Raw genomic sequence first — 20,631 nt, 5'->3', positions numbered from 1 at the left:
TGTCCTAATCTGTCAGACAGGGATGACAGTGGTCCCTGTCGGGTCATGTATGACTCAGGGACACTCCCTACCTGGGCACCTGGCGCAGGGTCCACCCTGCCATCCTGGACGGAACCCCTGGGGGAGCCCTCAAGAGCAGAGCCGGGGAGGGAGGGAGGAACTCGCCGTCATACCCGTTCCTGGAGAGACCCTGGGCGGAGGCGGGCAGGCGGCGGGAGGTGGGGTGACAGCCGAGAGGGCCCCAGTGATGGAACCGGAGACGCGGAGTGTGTGCTCCCTCAGACATAGTTAATGCGCTTTGGTGATCGAAGCCAACAGCCACTCCCCCTTTTTTACGGTCAATTATAATATTTGGTTCTCAATGGTAAACCTATTCTGCGTACCTGGGGTAAACCCCAAGTGGTCAAGCTGCACTGCCTTTTCTAAATATCACTGCTTTGCGTTGTTTAAAGGTTTTGTTAAGGATCTTTGCCTCTCTATCCATGGCGGGTGTTTGTGTTGTTTCCTCGATCTGTCTGTGTCCGCTTCGGTTGTCAGGGTGAAGCTGGCCTCTTCTGTTTTTCTGGAGGGGTTTGTATAGAATCCGTATCATCTCTTTTTTTACCCCTCGATTTCTGTCTATCATTCCTGACCTCTCAGAGACCAGCCTCTCCATGGAACTGACGTCCGACTCATGACTTGGGTTGGGGGTGGGGTGCGGGGGGTTACGACTTCCTAAATCCTCCACCTGCCTCATCTCGCTGAATCCTTATGACGACCTTACCCCTATTTTACAGGTGGGGAGACTGAGGCTCAGAGAGCAAAAGTCATTTCTCCAAGGTCACTCAGGTAGGACGTGGCAGAGTCAGGATTGGAACCCAGGCTGCAGTGGCCTCAGAGCAGAGAACCCTCTGGAAAACAGAAACGCAGGGCACGCACCAACGTTGAAGGGAGGCTGGACTGGTGAAGCGGCAGCACAGGGGTGGGTTGGCATTTTTCTTTTTTCTTTTTTTTTTTTTTTTTTGCGGTACGCGGGCCTCTCCCTGTTGTGGCCTCTCCCGTTGCGGAGCACAGGCTCCGGACGCGCAGGCTCAGCGGCCATGGCTCACGGGCCCAGCCGCTCCGCGGCAGGTGGGATCTTCCTGGACCGGGGCACGAACCCGTGTCCCCTGCATCGGCAGGTGGACTCTCAACCACTGCGTCACCAGGGAAGCCCGGCTTTTTTCTTTTTTTTAACAGAGTCAAATCCCACTGTGCTGGACGGCAGCCTGTGTTGTCTGAGGTCCACCTCGGCCGGACTCCGTGGGTCCCGCCTGACCCGGATGTTGGGTATGGTGGGAAACAAGGCCCCCCCCAGCCCCTGAGTAGCCCCCAAAGTTCTCCCTCAACGTGAGGCGTCCTCCCCCACTTCCTTGCTCCAACCCACCTGCTCCTCCTGGAGCCTGGAGTTGGTCCTGAACTTGCCCAGTGCTCTCCTGCCTCCTGGCACCACCCCCAGCTGCCATGGCCAGTGCGATCACTTCCCAAAACACAGAAGCCTCCCTGCATTTCCTCTGTCGAGGTCACGTGGTTGGAGGGCCGAGGGGGCTCAGGGACAGGCTGGGGTGGCGGTTTGAGCAGGGTGGTCTCGAGGGAGGAGCACACACATGGGAGTCAGATCCCCAGGTTCAAATTCCGGCACTGACAAGTCGCTGAACCCTTCTGAGCCTCAGTTTCCCCCTCTATAAAATGGGGATGATGCTTACCTTGCGCAGGTGTGAGGATTAAAGCTAGAGCACCCAGAGCACCCAGCCCTGGGCCCGGCTCACAGAAGGGTTGAGAAAGGAAGGCAGAGCTGCTCGGGCCACACATACCCCCAAAGGACCATGAGTCCCCGCTGGGCACTTGGGACAGGACAGGATGCTTCGGGGCTTGGATGGGCAGGGGTCAGTGGGGACTGGAACCTGGAGATGGGCACCTACCCAGGTCATGGTGGGCCCAGCGGCCTCTTTTCACACATGGAGACACTGAGGCCCAGGAAGTGTGTCAGGGCCATACCAAGTGCCCCAGGCACTATGGAGCCTGCCCTGAACACCCCCCTCAACCCCGCGCTCCCTGGCTTCAGGCTATGGGTGGGCAAAGGGGGTGGGAACCGACCCCTCCCACCCTGAGCTGTCACGTTTCCCCTCCATGCTGTCCAAACCGTCCTTCCCACAGAGCTGGGGCTCAGGGCTGAGGAGGTCACCTCTGACCTGGCTCTGCATCTTTGTAGTGTGTCTGTTTGGCCCCCAGTAAAGTTCTCAGTTGTCAAAATAAAAAGCAGGAAATTGGGGTTCTGAAGACCCCCAACAGCCGTTGCCTGGCGCTGGTGCAGCTGGGAGAAGCCCGCTCCCAAGAACACTCTACCGTGGGTGCTAACTGGCTGCATTGTGCCCTCACCCCCACCAAAACATTCGTATATCGAAATCTCAACCCCCAGGACCTCAGAATGTGACTGTATTTGAAGATAGGACCTTTAAAGAGGCAATGAAGTTAAACTGAGCTCATTAGGTGGGCCCTAATCCAATAGCACAGGTGTCCTTATAAGAAGCAAAGCTGGACACAGACACACAGAGGGAAGACCGTGTGAAGACACAGGGAGAGGACGGCCCTCTGCGAGCCAAGGAGAGAGGCCTCGATCTCGGACTTCCAGCTTCCAGAACAGTGAGGAAAGACGTGTCTGTTGTTAAAGCCACCCAGTCTGTGGTCCCTCATGGTGACAGCCCTGGGAAACTAATACGTGGGTTTATTAGGTCAGCTGGCTATCGCCTGTCACCTGGAAGAGGGAAAAGCTCGGGGGAGAATGGGACACAGGCCAGGTGACCACCAAGCTAAGAGCTGCCCTGGGGGCGTGGGCATCTACCAAGACACCATCACCGAGCCCCTGCCTGGGGGAAGCCACTTCCCAGATGAGGCAATTGGTCCAGTTCAAGGTCCCTGTGTCCCCAGCCCCTGCCCTGCCTGGGGAAAAGTCCAGAAAGGGCAGGAGAAGGGGACGGCAGGAGCTAGAAAAATGCAGAAACTCCCAGATCAGCCGCCATCTGGCTCCAGGAGGAGACAGAACATCTGGCTGCAGCTCCGGGCCCCAGCATTTACGTAACCCACGTGCAGGCACACGTGTCTGCCAGACAGGGCGAGGCTGGGGCTCTGGCCACGCTGCACCTGAACTTCCCCTTGGGAAATGGGCCTCAGAAGAAGGCGGCTGCTGTGGTGATTGTGGGCCGCAGTGCCTGGCACGAGGTGACAGTCAGAGAGCCCTCCCGTGCTTGCCACCACCCCCAGAGCTCAGGCACACTCGCGTGCGTGCACACACACAGGTGGTCTGGCTGGCCGGCCTCGGTGTTCTCACGTTTACAATTACGTGCGCGAGATCTCCAAGCTTCCTTCCAGCTTTAATGTCCTGTAACGTGCATGTACGTGAACACTTCCACATCCGACACTTCACGTGCTTTGGTGTACACACACGTAGATGCAAACGTGGAAACACGTACATGATCATCTTTGTACACAGATACTTTTATACACTCACTTAACATACCAAAGGTTTCACAGCCATGCACCGCTCACACACAGTGAGATCTCTACACCTGCGTTCTGGTGTGCACGCACCTCAGTGTCTATGTACACACCTGGCCTTGCCTACCTTTATACACACACGTGTGTGTTCTTGCACAGTGTAGACACTTGCTAGTTCTCTGCAAGCCCATGTTTACAGGTATCAGGCTTGCCAGATTGAGAAAATAAAAATAATACAGGATGCAATCTTGGTTATACTAAAAAACTGTTCATTTGTCTGACATTCACGTTTAACCAGATGTCTGTATTTTATCTGGCAACCATAACATGTATACATTCGTACACACACACACACACACACACACACACAGAGACACAAATTCATGAAGTCATCATGAGGCCCAGCCCAGGACATGCTGTTTCCCTGGGAGAATTTCTAAGACCTTCTCTTGATCTGGTAATTAGAGCCACAGCTGCTCCTCTGGCCACAGCGCAGCTCCAGGCCCCCAGTTACGGTTTTCAATAGTCTGGCCCAGGACTCAGCTTGCTGGTGGGAAAAGGAAGGGCTTCTGGCAGGAGTGGGGGGCTTGCTGGGACCCTGGGAAAGCTCCTCTCACCAACAGCCCAGCCGTGAGATGTGGCAGCAACGGCCAAGCCCTGGGAAACCCCACCCTGACCCGAAGCCTGGACTGGGCCTCAAGGAGGGACATCCAGCTGGGGTCAGAGATGCAATCTGAGCCCCCGAGGCCAGCTTGGCCTCATCCCCAACCGGTGCTGCTTCTATAGCTGGGGGACAAGTCAGGGCAAGTGTGTCTTGAAGTCCTGATTCCTCAGCTAAATCCTTCAAGAAAGTTTTGTAGAGGGACAGGGACCAGCAAGGTCGTAGGAGGGGCTTAGCTCAGGGAGAGGGGGTCCTGGGGGAAGATGCAGACCTGCCCCTCCACACGTGACCTGGGCAGCCTCCCCGCCTCCTCCCTGGCAAGAGAGGAATTCTAGTCCTGAGCCCGGGGCCAACAGATGTGTGATGAGTCCCCTGAGAGTCTCGCAGAGAACAGGATTAATTCCTTTAAGGAAGTATCTGGTTATCATGCTTTTTGGTTACATAAGAAGACATTTTCATTATTTCATGACAAATACAGGAAAACCAAAAGCAAACATGTTTTGCTTATTCCTTGCAGACGTTTTTCTTCGCTTTCATAAAAACAGAGACGTATTTTGACAAAAAAAGCCATTATACGCCATAGTTTTGTAACCTGCTTTTATTATTTATTAACATATTGTGAACATCTTCCTGCACCAATAATTCAACATCTCCATCTTGACTGATAGCAGCCTCAAGTGATTCCTTGTGTGGAAGAGACTCTTATTTGATATTTAGATTGCTACCAGTTTGTTTGTCTTTAATTGCAGTGCAATTCACATAACATAAAATTAACCAATTTAAAGTGTACAGGGGACTTCCCTGGTGGTCCAGTGGTAGAGAATCCGCCTTGCAATGCAGGGGATGCGGGTTCTATCCCTGGTCGGTGAACTAAGATCCCACATGCCGCTGGGCAACTAAGCCCACGTGCCACAACTACTGAGCTCGCGCCTCTCAACTAGAGTTCGTGTGCTGCAAACTCCAGAGCCCACGCGCTCTGGAACCTGCACGCCACAACTAGAGAAGAGAAGAGAAAACCCGTGTGCCACAATTAGAGAGAAGCCCGCACACCACAACGAGAGATCCCGCATGCCTCAACGAAGATCCTGTGTGCTGCAACTAAGACCCGGAGCAGCCAAAAAAATAAAGTGTACAATTCAGTGGCATTTAACACATTTGCAAGGTTGTGCAACCACTACCTCTGTCTAATTCCAAAATATTTTCATCATCCGCAAGGAAATCCAGGACCCATCAAGCAATTGGCCCCCGTCCTCCCTCCCCCCAACTCCTAGAAGACATCAGTCTGCTCTCTGTCTCTATGGAGTTGCTTATTCTGGACATTTCATGTGAATGGAATCATAGACTATGTGACTTCCTGTGTCTGGCTTCTTTCAATTAGTGTAATGTCTTCAAGGTTCATTCATGTTGTGGCAGGTATCCGTACTTTGTTCCTTTTTATGACTGAATAATGTCCCATCGTGTGGATGGACCACAATTCGGCTCTCCATTCCTCCCTTGATGGACACCTGTGTTGTCTGCCTCTCTTGGCTGTGGTGAACAATGCTGCAGTGAACATTTGTGTACAGGTTATTTGCTGAGAACCTGTCTTCAGTTCTTTATGGCACATGCCTCAGAGTGGAACTGCTGGGTCATTGGTAATTCCATGTGTGATTTTTGGAGGAACTACCAAAGTGTTTTCCACAGTAGCTGTGCCATTTTACATTCCCTCCAGCAGCGTATGAGGGTTCTTGTTTCTCTCCATCCTCGCCCACACTTGGTATCTGTTTTTTCATCATAACTATTCCTAGTGGGTATTGAAGTGGACCCCAGATTTTCTGCAAATATGGGTAATGCAGGTATAACCCTTCTCTGTACCTCTCCGAACAGGACAGCTGCCTTATTTTGTGTTGAATTTCTGGCAGTGGAATTGCTAGACCCAGCAGTGTGTGTGTGTGTGTTTGTATGTGTGTATAACTTTTTAAAAGGTTTTTGATATTACCAAAGAGATCACCAGAAAAGTTTCACCAACTTACTCTTTCTCTAGTAGGGTAAGAAAGTGATCACACAAAGAGTTCTCTACCTTTATAACCACGTCAATCTGATTGTAAGAGTTTATACTCCCTTGTTTTCTTTTTGCCTCTCACAATCACTGTGCTAAGGAAACTGCTATAGGCTGAATTGTGTCCCCTACCCCAAATTCACGTGTTGAAACCCTAACTCCCAGGACCTCAGAATGTGACTGTATTTGGAAATAAGACCTTTTAACATGTGATTAAGTTCAAATGAGGTATTTAGGGCGGGCCCTCGTCCAATGTGACTGGTGTCCTTATAAGCGAGGCACGCACACACCCAAAGGCCACGTGCAGGCCGAGGAGCGAGGCCTCAGGAGAAACCAAACCTGCTGACACCTTGATCTTACACTTCCAACCTCCAGAATGGTGAGAAAGCAAAAATTCCGTTCTTTAAGGCACCCGGTCTGTGGCCTCTTGTGATGGCGGCCCTGGCAAACTCATACAGACTAAACCTTTTCTCTTAAGCTTGTTAACCGTTTGTATTTGTTCCTTGTGAATTGCCCACCCTGTCACGTGCCCTTCCCTTGTTAAGGAGTCTAAAGTGTGTTGAAGGGCCCTCACCTGGGCAGGTCAGCAGCCTGGCACGCTGAGAGCGAGGTCACACTGGTGAACAAAATTAGAAGTCCCTGGAGGGAGGTGGCTTCTCCTGGAACGTGAAGAACAGGGCGGAGCACGGGGCTTTCCAAATATTAGAAAAATAAGGAAGCCCAGGTCCCACCTGCAGAGGGTTGGATGTAATTGGTCTGGGGTGGGGTCTCCAGATGGGAAATTTTTTTTTCAAGCTCCCCAGGTGATTCCACTTACAGGCAAAGTTGAGAACCATCAACCCTGACCTCCAGGACCCTCAGCTGGAAAAGCCAATGGCGTCCATCTCGGGCATGGCCTGAGCCTCTGAGACTTTAGTCCAGGCAGGTTTCGGAAGATCTGGGCACCTAACTCTACCGTCCCCACTGTGCATGAGAAGGAGGGAAGGATCCCCCCCAGAAACTGGTTTGTGTGTATCCTGCTTGTGGAAGACGTGCTACTGCCAGAGGCGCTGGGCTATTAGTTCAGTCGTGTTTGCTCCTGCAGATGAACCTAAACACCGGCTTTGGGTCAGCAGGTCTGGGCTGCAGCACTGACTTCCCACCAGTGTCTGCGCGACTTTGGGCAAGTCTCTTGACGGCTCAGATCCTCAGTTTGGGCATCTCTAAAATGGGGGGAACGGGGTTGCTTTGAGAATCGGCTGCCCCAGAGTCTCCATCCTTGGACATAACTCTTGGACATCTCAGGTGGGTAAGCAGATCAAGTCTCTTCAATTTCCTTTATTAATGATTTACAGTCCTCAGCATATGTCTTTAACCTCCTTGGTTAGGTTTATTCCTAAGTATTTAATTTTTTGGCTGTGACTTTAAAAGAGATTGGTTTTTTTACATTCCCTTTCTGATATTTCATCGTTAGTGTAAAGAAACTCAACCGATTTCCGTATGTGAATTTTGTATCCTGCTACCTTGCTGAATTTGTTTATCAGTTCTAGTAGTTTCTGTGTAGAGTCTTTAGGGTTTTCTATATATAGTATCACGTCATCTGCACATAATGACAACTTTACCTCTTCCTTTCCAGTTTAGAAAACGTTTATTTCTTTTTCTAGTCTGATTTGCTGTAGCTAGGACTTCCAATACTATGCTGAACAGAAGTGGTGAGAGTGGGCATCCTTGTCTTGTTCCAGATTTTAGCAAGAAGGCGTTCAGCTTTTCACCATTGAGTATTACATTGGCTGTAGGTTTGTCATAAATAGCTTTTATTATGTTGAGATATGTGCCCTCTATACCCACTTTGGTAAGAGTTTTTATCATGAATGGATGTTGAATTTTATCAAATGCTTTTTCTGTATCTATTGAGATGATCACGTGATTTTTATCTTTTGTTGATGTGGTGTATCCCATTGATCGATTAGCGTATGTTGAACCATCCTTGTGAACTTGGGATGAATCCCACTTGGTCGTGGTGTGTATGATCTTTTTAATGTGTTGTTGGATTCGGTTTGCTAGTATTTGTTGAGAATTTTTACATCTATATTCATTAAAGTTATTGGTCTGTCATTTTCTTTTTGGTGGTGTCTTTGTCTGGTTTTAGTATCAGGGTGCTGATGCCTTCAAGAATGTCTCTGGGAGTGTTCCCTCCTCTTTAATCTTTTGGAAGAGTTTGAGAAGGATTGGTATAAGTTCTTCTTTGTATGTTTGGCAAATTCGCCTGTGAAGCCATCTGGTCCTGGACTTCTGTTTGTAGGGAGTTTGGGGTTTTTTTGTTTGTTTGTTTTTTGGTTTTTTTTGCGGCACGCAGGCCTCTCACTGTTGTGGCCTCTCCCGTTGTGGAGCACAGGCTCTGGATGCGCAGGCTCAGGGGCCATGGCTCACGGGCCCAGCAGCTCCGCAGCATGTGGGATCTTCCCGGACCGGGGCATGAACCCGCGTCCCCTGCATCAGCAGGCGGACTCTCAACCACTGTGCCACCAGGGAAGCCCGAGAACTGTCATTTTTATGCTATCTGACCCTCCTGTCCGTAAGCATGGGTTATCTGTCCTTTTGTTTCAGTCTTCTTTAACTTCTTTCTGTGAACTAGTATAATTTTCTGCCTAATTCTTACCACTAATGAAATTTTAGACTTATTCTTAGATCCTTAAAATTTTCACACTCTTCAGACTGGCCCCACCCCCTTTTTTAAAGTACATTTTCCGTTTGCTTGGTCCTGGTATCTAGAAATGCAGTTAACTTTCGTGTATTGTTCTTATATCTAGGTATCTTGCTAAACTCTCCTTTTTGGTTTTCTATGTCGTTGAGCATATCTGAAATAACGTGTTTTGTTTTCTCTTTCCCAATCCTTGTGTTTTTTAATTTATTTCTTATAGTCTTATAGTTAGGGGAGGATTTCCAGTACTCAGTGTTAAACAAGAGCAATAATGGGAAACATAACATTTCTTAGTTCTAATCTCAGAAGGAATGCTGCTAATCTTTCCCCATTTATCAGGCCAAGGACGTTCCCTTCTATTTCTGAATTACTGAGAAGTGTCTATCACAAATTTATGTTGAACTTTTTAAAATACTTCTTCAGCATCTATTAAGATAATCCTGTAGTTTTTCCTCCTTTAATCAGTTAATGTGTTAAATGACATTGATTTTTCTAATATTAAACCATCTCTTGCAATCGTGGGGTAGAGCTAATTCCATCATGTATATTACACTTTTTTATATACTATTCTATTCAGCTTGCTAATGTGTTAGTAGTTTTGCCCTTATGTTCATGAGTGACATGTGTCCATAATTTTCCTTTCTTGTACTGTTCTTGTCTGGTTTAGTGTTCCAGGTTATATCAGCCACGTAGTGCGACTCTCCATCATCTCTTCCCTTGGAAACTGTGTGTGATATTAGAAGGATCTGTTCCTTAGACGTTCGACAGAACTCACCTGTAGATCACTGACTCCTGGTGTTTTCTTTCACTCTTTTATTCTTTAACATGATACTTAAAAGAATATTTAATTCTCTTTAATAGTTATATTCAAGTGTTCTACTTCTTGGGTCCATTTCGGTAGGTTATATTTTTTCCAAGTTTTGGACCATTCCATCTACATTTTCAAATTTATTGACATAAAGTTATGGTCGTATTCTTGTACTATCTTTTTATTCTCTGTTCTTTGTAGTTATACCCCTCTTTACGGCCATAATGTTGTGCCTGTGTCTCTCTCCCCTCCTGGTTAATCTTCTCTATAATATTATTTTCTTTTAATCTCCACTCTATCATTAATATCTTCTTCCTTCTACTTTGGTTAGGATTAGTCTATTTCTCTTTGCTTAGCTCTTAGGTTGGGCACTTTTTTACTTTTCAGCCTTTCTTTGTCATATAAACATTTAAACTTTAAAGTTTCCTTGAGGGACCATTTTCGTGCATCCCACACATTTTGTTTGTTTGTTTGTTTGTTTGTTTTTTAGTTTTATTTTTTTTTATTTGGGGCTGCATTGGGTCTTTGCTGTGGCGCACGGGCTTCTCATTATGGTGGCTTCTCCCGTTGCAGAGCACAGGCTCTAGGTGCGCGGGCTTCAGCATTTGTGGTGCACAGGCTTAGTTGCTCCGTGGCATGTGGGATCTTCCCAGACCAGGGATCAAACCCGTGTCCCCTGCGCATTGGCAGGCGGATTCTTAACCACTGCGACACCAGGGAAGTCCCCATCCCACACATTTTGATAGGCATTATTTTTCGCTTTTTTTCAGTTCTATGTATTTTTATATTTTCATTACGACTGGTTCTTTTATCCATGAGTTACTTGGAAGTCTTTTAGTCAATTTTCCAATATAGGCAGATTTTATAAGACATCTTTTTGTTATTAACACATATGAATTGTGGTGAGAGAATTTTTTATTTATTTATTTATTTATTTAGGCTGCGCTAGGTCTTTGTTGAGGCATGTGGGATCTTCATTGCAGCTTGTGGACTTCTTAGTTGCAGCATGTGGACTCTTAGTTGTGGCATGCATGTGAGATCTAGTTCCCCAACCAGGGATCGAACCCAGGCCCCCTCCATTGGGGATGTGGAGTCTTACCCACTGGACCACCAGGGAAGTCCCCCGTGGCGAGAGAATGTTTTAGGAGAATAGTATCTTAAATTTTTTTGAAATGTTTAGGGTCTAATTTCGATTGATTGTTGTAAACGTTCCACCTGTAAAGAAAGTAATTTCTCTAGTAATTAGATATAGAATTCTATATATGTCAACTACATCCATCTCGTTATCTGAGCTGATCAGATCGTCTATGTATTTGCTGAGTTATTTTATTTTTATTTTACTTTTTTTGGTAAAGTGATTGAGAGGGATGTGTTGAATCCCTGTGAAAGTGAACTTGTCTGTTTTTCCTTGGTGGTCTGTTAGGTTTTGCCTTAGGTATTTTGAGGTTATTTCAATATATATATTAAGATTAACATATCTATATATAAATATATATATTTAGGGATTGACATATACACACTACTATATGTAAAATAGATAAATAATAAGAACCTGCTGTAGTGACTTCCCTGGTGGTGCAGTAGTTAAGAATCTGCCTGCCAATGCATGGGACACGGGTTCGATCCCTGATCCGGGAAGATCCACATGCCGTAGAGCAACTAAGCCCGTGCGCCACAACTACTGAGCCTGTGCTCTAGAACCCGCGTGCCACAACTACTGAAGCCCGCACACCTAGAGCCCACGCTCCGCAACAAGAGAAGCCTACACACCACAACGAAGAGTAGCCCCCACTCGCCACAACTAGAGAAAGCCCGTGCACAGCTACAAAGACCCAACGCAGCCAAAAATGAAAATAAATAAATAAATAAATTTATTTTTAAAAAAAACAAAAAAGAACCTGCTGTATAGCACGGGGAATTTTTACTGACTACTCTGTGATGGCCTATATGGGAAAAGAATCTTAAAAAAAAAGAGTGAAATCTTAAAAAAAAAGAGTGGATATATGTATATGTATAACTAATTCACTTTGCTGTACACCTGAAACTAACACAGCATTATAAATCAACTATACTCCAATAAAAATTTTAAACACAGGGTTTCCCTGGTGGCGCAGTGGTTGAGAGTCCACCTGCCAATGCGGGGGACACAGGTTCGTGCCCCGGTCCGGGAAGATCCCTCATGCCGCTGAGCGGCTGGGCCCGTGAGCCATGGCCGCTGAGCCTGCGCTTCCGGAGCCTGTGCTCCGCAACGGGAGAGGCCACAACAGTGAGAGGCCCGCGTACCGCAAAAAAAAAAGAAAAAAATTTAAAACACAAAAACAGAAACAAAAAAAACCAGACAGACCAAAATAAAATTTAAAAAATAAACAAATAAATAAAGGTATTTAGGTTTATTACAACTTGTGGATAACTTGAACCTTTTTCATTATGTACTGACCGTCTCTATTCTTGATGATGCTTTTAAAGTACAAGACAAATTTGCCTGATATCAAAATACATGTTTTCATATGTATGTATATATGTGTGTGTACGTGTGTGTGTGTGTGTGTGTGTGTGTGTTTATGTTTAACCATCCTTTTATGTTTAAACTTTCTGGATCTTTATGTTTTCAGCACATCTCTTCTAAACTACCTCAGTCTGGATTTTCTTTTTCCCGCTCAGCCTGACGGTCTCTTAACTGGTGAGTTGAGTCTATTCATATTATGGATATATTTGCACTTGTTTCTACCATCTTTTTTTTTCCATTTTCTATGTGTTCTACCTTCCCTGTTTCTCTCTTCTCCTTTTCTTGCCCTTTCCGGAACTGAGTTTTTAGCTGGCTTTTTCTTTTCACTTTTCTCTCTACTGATTTCTATTGCTTTGTCCCTGTCAGAAGGTTGGTAAATTTAGCTTCAAGTCTAAAGGTTACAGGTCTTACCCTCCTTCCCAAACAACACAGGCCTTTAGCTTCAAACCACCTCCATCTGGTTCGTATAGATCACCAAGTAAGCCGAGTGTGTCCTCTTGTTACCCACCCCTGAGGAAACCCCCGTTACTCCACGCAGTATTGGTTTTGTGTGACCTCCACAGTTAGCCCTTTACTATTTACGCTTCCTTCTCAGGCCCTCAGTCACCCCATCATTACCCTTCTTCCTGAAAGTGTACTCCAAGCACATCCTCTAGAGCAGGAGGCAGCAGACCTCGCAACTGTGTTTATGTATAAATGCAAATGTCTTCATTCTCATTCTGGCCTTCGTGTCTCGGCTCTCTTTCGTGTTTTCCCATTCTTCTCTATTTTTTATTGCATTCTGAGAAGGAATTCAAAAATATTTTCCACTCCACTTGTTTTTGTTCCAGTTGTGTCTCTTTAGTCAATTTACAGTTATTGTGTTCTAAATCTACTCTTCACTCCTAGAAGTACCATCTCTGTTTGTTTCTTAAATCTGCCCACCCATGGGAATTCCCTGGCGGTCCAGTCGTTAGGACTCCGCACTTCCATTACAGGCGGCACGGGTTCGATCCCCAGTCAGGGAACTAAGATCCCTCAAGCCGCTTAGTGCGGCCAAAAGCAAAGACAATCTGCCCATCCATCCCTGATGGTTCCTTTGTGTCTGCTTTATCACTTGCATCCTTGGTCTCTTTACCTTGGTAACACATCTGCTGCTCTGCATTCTGGATCTGACCATCCCAACAGCCACTGTCCTTGAACACTCTTGTTTCTACTGACTTGCTTCGTGTGTCATTACTGTTTAAGATCAAGCCATGAGTTTATGAATAATCTGTGAGCATCCCGGGGGCCTCATTGGGCCATGGCATTTTTCTTCAGAGAAGATTGGCTTTGCTTCTGCTCGTAGCCTGGATGTCCACTCCGGGCTCAGAGCTGGAGCCCCAGCTTAGCCCACCACTACCTGCATCCCTTGCCGTTGTACTGGCTTAGGTACCCCACAGCCGTGTTGCCATAGAAATATGGCCTCCGGGCACCCCTGCCTGCCTGGGTGCTCACTAGGCTGGACCATTTTGGGACTCCTTCCAGCTCCCATCCTTATGACCCCAGTACCTGGCTACCGGTCACTCTTCCATCACTGAGGACCCAGATCACATTTGCTTACATGTCTTTTTTGGGGGGTTGGAGTTCCATGGAATTTTCTCCTTTTTATGAGACCTGCAATGCTTCCAAAAATATTCTCCATCTAGGGCCAGTATGGGGAAGGTATATTCCTTAGAGCTCCGAGAGTCGTAATTCAAAAGCTGAGGACCTCAGACTTCCCTGGTGGGCCAGTGGTAAAGAATCTGCCTTCCGATGCAGGGGACGTGGGTTCAATCCCTGATCGGGGAACTAAGATCCCACATGCCACGGGGCAACTAAGCCCATGCGCCACAACTACTGAGCCCACGCGCCACCACTAGAGAGCCCGTGTGCCGCAACTAAGACTCGACACAGCCAAAAATAAAATAAATTAAATAAATAAATTTTTATTTTAAAAGCTGAGGCTCTCAGGAGCTGCAATTTGAGCCTGCTCACGTGCAGCTGGAAACCGCCACCCTCTGCTCTGTCTCAGGCTTCTCATGGTTGGTGACTCCGCCGTGACCCCCTGGAGGGCTGACGACTTGTCACGGGCTACGTGCCCCACGCTGAACGGCCAGCCTCCTTTGCTTGTAGAGTTCTCACGCCTCCCTTCGAAAGCTTTCCTGCACCTGCCTTGCTGCCAGACCCTCCGGGGGCACTTGGTGCGGTGGCCGAGTCTGCCTCATCTTTGGGTCCAGGCTCACTGAGGTTTGTGCAAAGCGCAACCCAGGATCAAAGTGCCGACCCTTCTGTGCTGACTTTGTGCAGGCCTTTTTCTGCATATTTTCTTGGCCACGGTTGGGGTGAGACCGCTGGAGTAGGAAACTGCTGTGTGGACAAGGTGATAAGTGAATTCATTTGAAGGCATGGGACTGTGGCCATGGAGAGCCAGCACGTTGAGGTCAGACAGACTGGGACCCAACCCTGGCTCTTCCACTTAGACCTGGGTGACCCTGGGCTAGTAACCCCATCCGTCTAAGCCTCAGTTTCTTTTTTCTTTTCTTTTCTTTTTTTTCTGACTGTGCCACGTGACATGTGAGATCTTAGTTCCTTGACCAGGGATCAAACCCACGCCCCCTGCATTGGAAGCACGGAGTCGTAACCACTGGACCACCAGGGCAATCTGTAAGCCGCAGTTTCTTCATCCATACGATGAGAATCACGTCAGTCTCCTGATCAGAGAGGCTGGGGACTGTTAACGGTGCTCGTGCACGTGAAGAGGCGGGCGTACACCTGCCGTATAGTTAGTGCTGAATCAACGTGTGTGCACGCCTGCGACCCACAGAGAGAGGTTTCCAGGGGTGCCTTCCAGGTACCAGCTCCATACTTGGCCCTCTGCAAGCATCCAGCTCACAGCCCTGAGAGGTAAGAACTCCCGTTCTCTGTAATTTGAGCCTTGATTCTCTTATCCTTAATGGGTTGGACAGACAGGTGTGTGAGGACAGCAGTACTTTGAGACCCTGCCCAGAGGGACCTCCAGCCTCTGGCTGAAAGCCCCGCCCTCCTCACCAGCCACATCCCGGTTCCTGGAGCAAACATCAGGCCTGCAAAGAAGCAGCTGTCCCTCCCCCAGCCCCACCCAACAGGGTCACCTCCTCTGAAGGGTCACGCTCCAGCCTCCCGGGCTTTCTCACACTGGCTGAAGAACCAAGCCAGTTCCGAGGCTTCCTGTTGTGATAACCCCCTTCCTGCCCCTGGAGCGCCCCTTCCCCACTTGGCAAAACTCAGAAGAGGGGCCGGAAGGTGGCAGGCTTTATCTTCCCCTCCTTACAAGGGGCGGCTGGCTTGGAATGTGTTTCCTGATAACGGGTTGTGAGGGGCTGGGGCGGGGCAGGCTGCCCGATGTGTGGGGCTGGCTGATAAGGGCTCTGGAGAGCCTTCAGAGCCAAAGCCCCCTTCGGACAAGCTGTGAGTAGCGTCTAAGGAGGGTCCGGTATTCATAGAATTCCTTCCGTCCATCAGTGTGCAGGGGGCACAAACTTGGGAGGCCAAATGAGCAAGGGGGGCCGGGACAGAGAGGACCCAGTGCAGGGGCCTGAGGATAAGGACACAAATAGAGGAATTGTCTAGGGATGAGATTTTTATTCACTCATTCATTCCGTCAACAAATGCTGAGCTGAATGTATGTGTTTAGAATCAAGGTTAAGAGTAAGGGCTCTGGACACATCCAGACCTGGGTTTGAGTCCTAGCTTTATCACCTAGTGGCAGCTGACTTTGCCTTGTGGGCCTCAGTTTCTTCATCTGTAAAATGGGGAGAACAGGCATCTTGTGAGGCTTGGAGGAGATGACGTGTATCTCACTCAGGCCGGGCTCTGGCACCTGGGAGGTCCTCAGTAAATAGTTTCAGACCATGATTGCAGAACTCCAAGGGCCGGGTGGTCAAGAAATGATCCCACCTCCCCCCGCCTTTACAGGGCTATGAGGAAGTCTGCGGCAGCAAGGAGGGTGTTGCACGGGGGATGCAAGGCAGCCTCCTGGAGCCTGGGGCAGGAAGTGGGTACAGAGGGCTGGGAACCAGGGGCTGGGAGGCCTCTCTCCTGCGTCAATTGTCTTCTGATGCATCTGCCTCATTTCACCCTCTGCAGTCTAGCCCCCTCTGTTGCCATGGACACCCCCACATGGGTCCCTCACCACCTCCCTCCCTGAGTCCAGATGCTCTTCCCTTCAGCCAGTGCCCACCCCACACGACCAGAGTCCCCAAGACCCAATTCCAAATGTCTGGGAGAGCTGATCAGTTTGGCCATCGGAGGAGCTCGGCTTCTGTCTGGTCCCCGGCCGAGCCCAATCAGCTGTGGCTGCTGTCTGGGGGCCCACACTGGGCAGACAGTGAGCTCTGTGAGAACCGGACCGAGCTGCCCCCACTGCAGGACGCCCAGCCACAAGGACAGGGCTGGCCCACAGCAGGGCCTCCGGAAAGGGCCTTTTCTGGAAGAGCATCTCCTGCCTCTTAGCTCCTCCTGTGTGCCAGGCCACGGAGGAGCAGTGTCTGAACGGGCTTCCTGCCTCCCCTTCGTACGTAGTCCGGTGAAGTGACTTGCCCCCAGGCCACATGACCACTCAGAGCACAGGGCCCCCAGCCTGAGGTGGGAAGGTCAGGGGGAGAGAGGATGCTGGAGAGTCAAGAATATCCCTGTCGCGCTCAGCCTCTGGGTCTTGTGATGCCGAAACTCAAGAGCCCCTGACTCAGCAGGATATTAATAAGCCTGGCGGGCTCCCAGGGGGCCAGCTCTGTCAGGGGCAAAAGCGGAAGGACTGCTCCCAGCGCTGTGACCTGGGATCTCCCTCCCCTCATCCACAGCTGGCTCCAGAGCACCAGCTCCTTCCCCGGGACCCCCTGGTGACCCCATATCCCAGCCTCTCTAGGTAGGGAGACCCCTCCCCACTGCTCAGTAGACCTGGGTAAACCTCACTGAGTTAAAGGGAACTATCTAAAAGGGACCCAGGAGGATAGAGAGGCAAACAGCATGGGGGAGCGGGGGGCATGTGCTCAACACTTCGGGTTCTGGGGTCAGAGTCAAGTTCAAGCTTTAGCTCTCCCACTGCTAACTTGGAGACTTGGGACAAATTGTTTAACAACGCTGAGCCTGTTTCTTAATCTGTGAAGCGGGGTTCCTAACAGTACCTAGTCCTGGATTTACTGCGAGGACCCAATGAGGTGGTTGTCACAAAGGGCAAGTCCCGGGAATGACAGCTGTTTCTCACCTGTCACCACTGCTGGTCTCAGCTGATGAACTGATTGGTCCATTCCGGATCGGGTTTCTGTCCCACAGCGCTCTCTAGTGGGAAAAGGTGATTATTGCAGAGGTTCCCTACAGGTTGTGTGGGCTTTGCTGCTTCTCAGCCCCAAAAGGTCCAAGAGGTGCCCTTTCTGATTGACTCAAGTTCATGGCCCCTGTGATGCACTGGCAGGGCCGGCAAAGAGGAAGAAGACCCGCTCCCTTCCCTTTGAAGTTCAAAGTACACGACAGCCTGGTTTGGCGTCAAGGACCTATCTAAGTCCTGTCCTGGGTCATGCCCCCTCCAGCCTGGACAAGCCCCAACCTCCCTGATCCTCACAGACATCATCTACAAACGGGAACACGAAGACTTGAGTGCCATGCACAGGAGCTGGACACTCAGAAGGTGGCAGTGGACAGGTGCCTGCACACCAGCACTTAGGGGCTGTGTGATTCGCTCCAGCCAGAGGCCCTGATGTGGGTAGATTCAGAGAGCACGAGGCCTGGGTCTCTGGGGGTCCCTTTCCAAGGCTGCCCAAGTGGAACATTTGCCAACGGCAGAGCCAGCGTGTCTTCTCGCTGCCTCCTAGCCCTGCCGCTCCCCAGGCTGAGCACCCTGTGCGCTTAAACAGTCATCCGCTTGCCAAGGGTCCCCAGGGAAACCCTCCCGCCTCCCTCGCCCCCACCTAGGGTACTTTCTAGGTCTCTTCTGTTCCCCACCCCGATAAAACCCTTTCCATCTCTGGAGCTGCCGAGGGCAGAATCAGGCCAGTGAGCACAGGCAGCCAGGGAACAGAGCTCGGGGCCGCATGGCAGGTCCTGGTGACCCCACAGGGCAGGCAGTGAGTTCCCCTCTTTGGAGGTGTGTATGCCGAGCAGTCGACCACGTGACCAGAGTGTCAGAGAGCTGAGCCCACTTCTGGAGAGCTGAACGAGCTGAACGAGCTGAACTCAGGGGCCTCTTCCAACCCAGAGGGTCTCTGTTTTCTTCAAAATTAATTTCTACTAACTTATTTTTTTACCAAAGTAATAAAAGAACGGAGTTCAAAAAGAAAAATGTGGGACTTCCCTGGTGGCACAGTGGTTAAGGATCCACCTGCCAACGCAGGGGACACGGGTTCGAGCCCTGGTCCAGGAAGATCTCACATGCCGCAGAACAACTGGGCCTGCGTGCCACAACTACTGAGCCTGTGTGCCACAACTACTGAGCCTGCGTGCCATAACTACTGAAGCTCGCACGCCTAGAGCCCGTGCTCCTCAACAAGAGAAGCCACTGCAATGAGAAGCCTGCGCACCGCAACAAAGAGTAGCCCCCGCTCGCCACAACTACAGAAAGGCCGTGCGAAGCAACGCAGCCAAAAATAAATAAATAAAAAATTTTTTTAAAAAAGAAAAATGTGGCACCCCAATGTTCACTGCAGCACTATTTACAATAGCCAAGACATGGAAGCAACCTAAGGGTCCATCGACAGATGAATGGGTAAAGAAGATGTGGTACATATATACACTGGAATATTACTCAGCCCCTAAAGAGAATAAAATAATGCCATTTGCAGCAACATGGATGGACCTGGAAATTATCACACTAAGTGAAGTAAGTCATAAAAAGACCAATATTATATGATATCACTTATATGTGGAATCTAAAAAATAGTACAAATGAACTTATTTTCAAAACAGAAACAGACTCACAGACATAGAAAATAAACTTGTGGTTACCAAGGGGGAAGCTGGGGTGGGGAAGTATAAATTAGGAATTTAGAATCAGCAAATACAAACTACTATATATAAAATAGGTAAAGAACAAGGATTTACTGTATCTCACAGGGAACTGTATTCAATATCTTATAATAACCTTAGGGAAAAGAATTGAAAAAATATATATATATATACATATATATAAGTATAACTGAATCACTTTGCTTTACACTTGAAACTAACACAATATTGTAAATCAACTATATTTCAATTTTAAAAAAAGAAACATATGCATAAAAGACATAATGAAAAAGAACCGCCCCACTTCTCCATCTCCCCCAGCTGGTTCCCCAGAGGCACAACCATCAGGTTTCCAGCTGTTTCCCTGAGTATTTTCCTCCATCTTTCCTAATAACATGTTTATCCAGCTCTTTCTTGGTTTATCAGTTTCCAACCTTACCTGTTAACTTCCCATCATGACACCTAAGGACTTAACTTTCTCACCTACCCCCTACCCCCACTGCTGACCTTCCCTGTATCCCCCCCACCAAATGCTACAACCCACCCCCCAAAATGGTTTCTTCACAGGTCTGGTAATAACCAGAGTTTATCATGATTATGCAAGTATTCTTCCCTGCTGAATCAAGTATTTCACTAAGATCTAGTGAAAAGGCTACAGATTTTTTTTTAAACTTTTTTTTTTTTAAGATTTTTTTTGACGTGGATCACTTTTAAAGTCCTTATTGAATTTGTTACAATATTGCTTCTGTTTTATGTTTTGGTTTTTTGGCCGCGAGGCGGCGTGTGGGATCTTAGCTCCCCGACCAGGGATCGAAACCACACCCCCTGCATTGGAAGACAAGTCTTAACCAGTGGACCACAAGGAAGTCCTAAAAAAGGCTACAGGTTTTTACCGAGCACATATTACGTGCTTCCCACTGGGGACTCGGCAGTGAACCAAACCAGGCATGTGCTTACTTTACAATGGGGAGAGGGGTGGTGGTGATATATATGTAAACAAATAAATATGTAACATTTCATGTGATGAATTCTGTAAAGAAAAGTAAAAGGGGTTAAGGGAGGGTGAAAAGTGACAGATATACTATTTGAGGCCACATGAGAGGGTTCCATCCTATTTAACATTTAACTGGACTTTTCCTTGAATGTCATATTTTCTTTTTTTTTTTTTTTGCGGTACGCGGGCCTCTCACTGCTGTGGCCTCTCCCGTTGCGGAGCACAGGCTCCGGACACGCAGGCTCAGCGGCCACGGCTCACGGGGCCAGCCGCTCCACGGCATGTGGGATCTTCCCGGACCGGGACACAAACCCGTGTCCCCTGCATCGGCAGGCGGACTCTCAACCACTGCGCCACTAGGGAAGCCCCGTATTTTCTCTTTTTTTCTTGCCTTTCCTTAGTTCGAAATATCTTGTATAGCATGAGCATGTCCCCACGGTTCTGACCCCACTGTCA

General features: G+C 48.6%; 1 protein-coding gene across 6 annotated transcripts in view; it reads left to right on the top strand.

The window, feature by feature from the left end:
• The window catches only part of PLPP7 (phospholipid phosphatase 7 (inactive)), a 94,982-nt gene that overhangs the window by 15,574 nt on the left and 58,777 nt on the right, over positions 1-20,631 (top strand). The window contains exons 3-4 of one of the 6 annotated variants that reach the window (XR_010944789.1): positions 12,313-15,110; positions 17,771-20,368. The exons of 2 other annotated variants lie outside the window; for them this stretch is intronic. Coding sequence is in view for 1 of the 4 variants with exons in the window: in XM_067742919.1 (XP_067599020.1) it covers positions 777-789 (13 nt within the window). In the remaining 3 variants the exon portion in view is untranslated. Of the gene's footprint in view, positions 1-776; positions 8,307-12,312; positions 15,111-17,655; positions 20,369-20,631 lie in introns of those variants that run through there. 3 more of the 6 variants (XR_010944788.1, XR_010944790.1, XM_067742919.1) reach the window with 3 other exon arrangements.

Source organism: Pseudorca crassidens, chromosome 7, assembly GCF_039906515.1.
Source record: "Pseudorca crassidens isolate mPseCra1 chromosome 7, mPseCra1.hap1, whole genome shotgun sequence".
NCBI classification, from domain to species: Eukaryota; Metazoa; Chordata; class Mammalia; order Artiodactyla; family Delphinidae; genus Pseudorca; species Pseudorca crassidens.
This window is presented reverse-complemented; position numbering and strand designations above follow the sequence as displayed.